Raw genomic sequence first — 5,000 nt, forward strand, 5'->3', positions numbered from 1 at the left:
TGGATTAGTACGGTAGTATGTTTGTTAGTATGATTTTAGTATGAAGTGGCATATTGTTAGCATGTTTCTAGTATGGTTTGGTATGTTCCTAGTATGGATTAGTATGTCATTAGCATGTTTCTAGTATGCATTAGTATATTGTTAGTACTTATTGGTATGTTAATAGTATGTCCAACGTACAATCAATGGCATTTTTTTTACAATGGAAGTCTATGGGACAGTAGCTAGGGTGTGACTAGTAAGTTGACAGGTCATCAGCGATTGGCAGATTGGTCGTCTGAGTTAAACGAGCATAACATTAAGTCTGTATGACAGTCTAGCGCAAAGTTATGAGGTCACAAAGTTTGGTCCAATGTTAAGTCAATTCGACTTTTCTACATTTTCCAGGTCAGTTTTCGGAAAACCGTAAGTCGGATCAGTTGGGAAAGATATAGCAACTTAATTCAGTATAGTTTGGACGTTGGGAGTTTGGTGGTTGTAGTATGAACAGTCTAGGAAGAGATGCTTTCTTAATATAGTCAAAGAAGAAGAAGACGGAAGAATTATAAGTTTATGTAGTATACCAGTATGTTAGCTTTCTCAAGCCACCATAATAAATTACATCAGAAGTGAAAAATCAACAACATCTATTTAAACAAAAATATAAATTGTAAATCCAAAGAATTATATTTACAAGAGATTTTAAAACAATATTAGGGAGGGGAAATACTCACCTTGGCTTTTAGGAAGAGAGGAGAGAGACAGGCCTGTTCTTCTGAGAGCATCCCAATGCACACATAAGCAGCCAGAACTCCAATGAGCAAAGAAACACAGCGCAACACACACTCATGAGGAGTGTTTGTACTCTGTGGATACAGTAAAAAGAAAAACTGCTTGAGATCCACAGAAATTGTAATTTACATGAAAACATATTAAAATATAACGTTAAAAAAATCCATATTTTAAACAGTAAATCAAAAACAGAGTAATAACGGATACTATATTGTAATGAAACTGACTATTGTATGATCAAACCTTAAACCTCAAGCTTGTCTTAGTTCATAATGTTGCACTCGCTGTATCAAAAAAAGTCTATTGTGGTGTAAATGTTGGTATCGGCATGCTACCATACCAAAGAAATTCTACATTCTACATTACAGCCTTGTATAAGGAAATTGATGTAGTTAAATAAATCAGACTTGCGAGGCTAAGGTGGGCAGGACGCCATTCCAAAAAAAATCTTCAGCACTGACCCGGTAGGCAAAAGAAAAGTAGGAAGGCCTAAACCAAGATGGCAAGACTGCATTAGCATTGACCCCAATGTTTTAGGAATAATGAATTGGTGGGCAGTTGAGAACATTGGCAGAAATTACTTGTGGCAGCCAGGATCCAGTAATGGATTGTCGCGCTAAGGACGATGATGATGACATTACAGCCACCTATACTTACATCAGGAGAGTAGCAGGTAAAGAGCTGCTCGGCGATAGACAGCAGACTGTGCTCTAGTTTGCTTCTGAGAGCTTGAATAACAGTAAACTGTGGTTTCTCTGAGTAAACGCTGTCTTTGTCAACAGTAAATCCAGCACTAGAGTGTGCTTCGTCAAAACTGAACTGCAGAAAGAGACTCTCAACCTCATCCATAGTGGCCTTCGTCTCAGTCAAGGAAGAATTCTCAGGAGAGAAACTGTTCAGAACACAAAAACATAGCATTAAACATAACCACTAACGTTAATATTACATATTAGAAAAACTAGAGTAGCATCATTTTCAAATTGGTGTAACAATGGAAAATAAAAGCACATTCACAATGAAATTATTGAAAACACATTTCAATTCATCCACTTGACAGACTGAATTTAAAGAGCCATAAAAACCCCCTCTTTCGGTTCAAGTCTACCTCAGAATTTTTTCAAAAAATGCCCTATGATGGGTGTGGAGCGCTACGAGCAGAGAGATGAGTGGGTGTGGCCGGCAAAGCAGGGGAGAAAGAGGGGAGCGAAAAACTAATGTCAGTTAGTGCACTAAATAAGACAAAAATAGTGAGACACATGATTTTATAGTTTACAAAGTAATTTAATGCCCTGCTACATTTGTTATTCTTAATTTCATATACACACAACCACAATTAGTTCTATCATTGTAAAGATAATCGTGTTTATATAGACACTATAAATGAGGGGGACTTCTCTCCTCAATCACCGGGTTTAAATGCAGACCAAGTGGATAGCATTGCAGCAGGTCTCTTACCCCGATAATCTGGAGGATTGTAAATATTTGGCGAACACAGCAGCTCGAATTTAGGTGATGTGTCTGAATGGTAACTGACTCAACTGAAAAAAAAGAAAGTCTGCCATTCTCCAATTTGTACAGCTCTCCCGACAAAAATGCTTGCTGCAAATAAACAGCTTGGCAGGTATATATATATATATATATATATATATATACTGTATGTGTAATGATATATATATATCTTGTATATACATCAACTGTAAATATATATATATATATATATATATATATATATATATATATATATATATATATATATATATAGTTGATATACATACAACTGTATGTATGTATATATATGTATGTATGTATGTATAAATAAACATACAGCTCGGCTGGTGTATATATATATATATATATATATATATATATATATATATATATATATATATATATATATATATTATATATATATATATACTGTATGTGTAATGATATATATAGATATATATATATATATATATATATATACTGTATGTGTAATGATATATATAGATATATATATATATATATATATATATATATATATATATATATATATATATATATATACATATATATATATATACATATATATATATATATATATATATATATACATATATATATATATATATATATATATATATATATATATATATACATATACATATATATATATATATATATATATATATATATATATATATATATATATATATATATATACTTGTATAAATATATCAACTGTATATATATATATCATTACACATACAGTGTATATATATATATATATATATATATATATATATATATATATATATATATATATATATATAATTTTTTTTTGAGAATTTACCTAACCTTAACCCATAACCGAACAGAACCGTGAGACCAGTGTGTGTCACACCTCTATAAGACACCAAGCATGCATTGATCATTTAGAAAATTCACTGCGATATTTAAATTCAGTACATGCGTCACAACACTCACCAGTCTGGCTTCAGGCTGCCCATCAGAAATGTCAGTCCTGCTCTGCTGTCTTTTAGTGTCAATGACACTACAATTCTAGGAATGAGGTAAAGTGGAAAATCCCTATAAAAACAGCAGCAACAACAATATTAAGCATTATTGTGTATAAAGGTGAACTGTGACCTGTCTGCACTAATTCCAATTAAATAAGCGTAGGCATAAATTCACTCGACATCCATTCTTGTAATGAACTTGCCCAGTGATGCATTGCGCACTCAAAGAAACTAGTTATAAAAAATAGTGGTGCTCAAAAAAGGAAACAAACTGGTAAAAATGACATGTAAAACCAGTTGCATAAGACAAAAAAATTTAACTAAAATAAATAAATAAATAAATAAATAAATAAATAATCCCCACCCGGGTTCTTAGACAGTATTTTACATTGAATTCACCATGATTTCAACATGTACAGGTTTTAGTTTTATATGAAATATTACAAAGATTTATAAATAATGCTATGAATAAAATATTAATAAAAATATACATTTTTAAATTAGAAATATGATTAGAAATTCTAAATTAGAAATAACTCATTTCTAATAACTGATTTATTTTATCTTTGCCATGATGCCAGTAAATAATATTTGACTAGATATTTTTCAAGACACTTTTATACAGCTTAAAGTGACATTTAAAGGCTTAACTAGGTTAATTAGGTGAACTAGGCAGGTTAGGGTAATTAGGCAAGTTACTGTATAACGATGGTTTGTTCTGTAGACTATCGAAAATATATATATAGCTTAAAGGGGCTAATAATTTTGACCTTAAAATGTTTTTGTTTTTTTTTTGTTTTTTTTTTTATTAAAAACTAGGGGTGTCAAAATTAATTGTTTCTTCGGTGCACCGCGCTGCAGATGCGGACAATTCGGTATCGGTTCAGTAATAATCATAACCGGTTATTATGTACTGACGTCATTTATCTCCTATGCGATCTGTCGCAAGGGAGGTGAGCGCGAGTATTTACAACACTCAGCCTACTTGGAGCCGGCCCGTGGCATAGGCACCATAGGCAAATGCTAAGGGCGCTGTACATCCAGGGGGGCGCCAGAAATGAGCGCGGTTCAGTTGGTTTTGTTTTTCGATTTTCCTGACACACATTCAGTTATAGACGGCAATAACTCAAAAACCTCTTACCCTAAAAAGATCTTAAGTGTGTTTCCTACAAAAAGACAAAGCTGATTATGTTTTGTCTTTCTTTTTTTTTTTTCGCTCGACATTACGAGCACTGCTCCGTTTAAGCCCTCGCAATATGTGTTTAGCCGGGAGAGCTCGCACTGAGAGGAGCTCTCAGTAAGGGACCGTCGGAAAAGTGCTTATTTTTTTCGTTTTTCTGCTCCGCTCAGCGCGAGCTCTCCCTGTTGCGAGGGCTTAAGTGTGTGTGTGTGTGTGTGTGTGTTTGTATGTTTGGTGCTGTCTATGTTTGTGTATGTGTTTGAATGAGAGACAGTGTGGTGCTGTGTGTCTGTGTGTTTATACAGACAACTTGTTATAGCCTTGCCCCTAAAATATAACACTGTATATAGAAAGCATCGTCAATGCACCGTGATGCACCATATTAAACCGAATCGAAGGCATGATAATTGTAACCGAACCGAACCGTGAGACCAGTATAGGTTCACACCTCTCTTAAAAACTGCTTTTATTCTAGCCAAAATAAAACAAATAGGACTTTCTCCATAAGACAAAATATTATTAGACATACTGTGAAAATGTCCCTGCTC

General features: G+C 33.2%; 1 protein-coding gene across 3 annotated transcripts in view; it reads right to left on the bottom strand.

Moving 5' to 3' along the window:
- The window catches only part of atm (ATM serine/threonine kinase), a 537,450-nt gene that overhangs the window by 502,618 nt on the left and 29,832 nt on the right, over nt 1-5,000 (bottom strand). For all 3 annotated transcript variants that reach the window (XR_012391237.1, XM_073924330.1, XM_002664557.5), the window contains exons 11-13: nt 3,241-3,342; nt 1,429-1,663; nt 714-845 (exon numbers count right to left, since the gene is read on the bottom strand). Coding sequence is in view for 2 of the 3 variants with exons in the window: in XM_073924330.1 (XP_073780431.1) it covers nt 714-845; nt 1,429-1,663; nt 3,241-3,342 (469 nt within the window). In the remaining variant the exon portion in view is untranslated. The remainder of the gene's footprint in view (nt 1-713; nt 846-1,428; nt 1,664-3,240; nt 3,343-5,000) is intronic.

This window comes from Danio rerio, chromosome 15, assembly GCF_049306965.1.
Source record: "Danio rerio strain Tuebingen ecotype United States chromosome 15, GRCz12tu, whole genome shotgun sequence".
Classification (NCBI taxonomy): domain Eukaryota; kingdom Metazoa; phylum Chordata; class Actinopteri; order Cypriniformes; family Danionidae; genus Danio; species Danio rerio.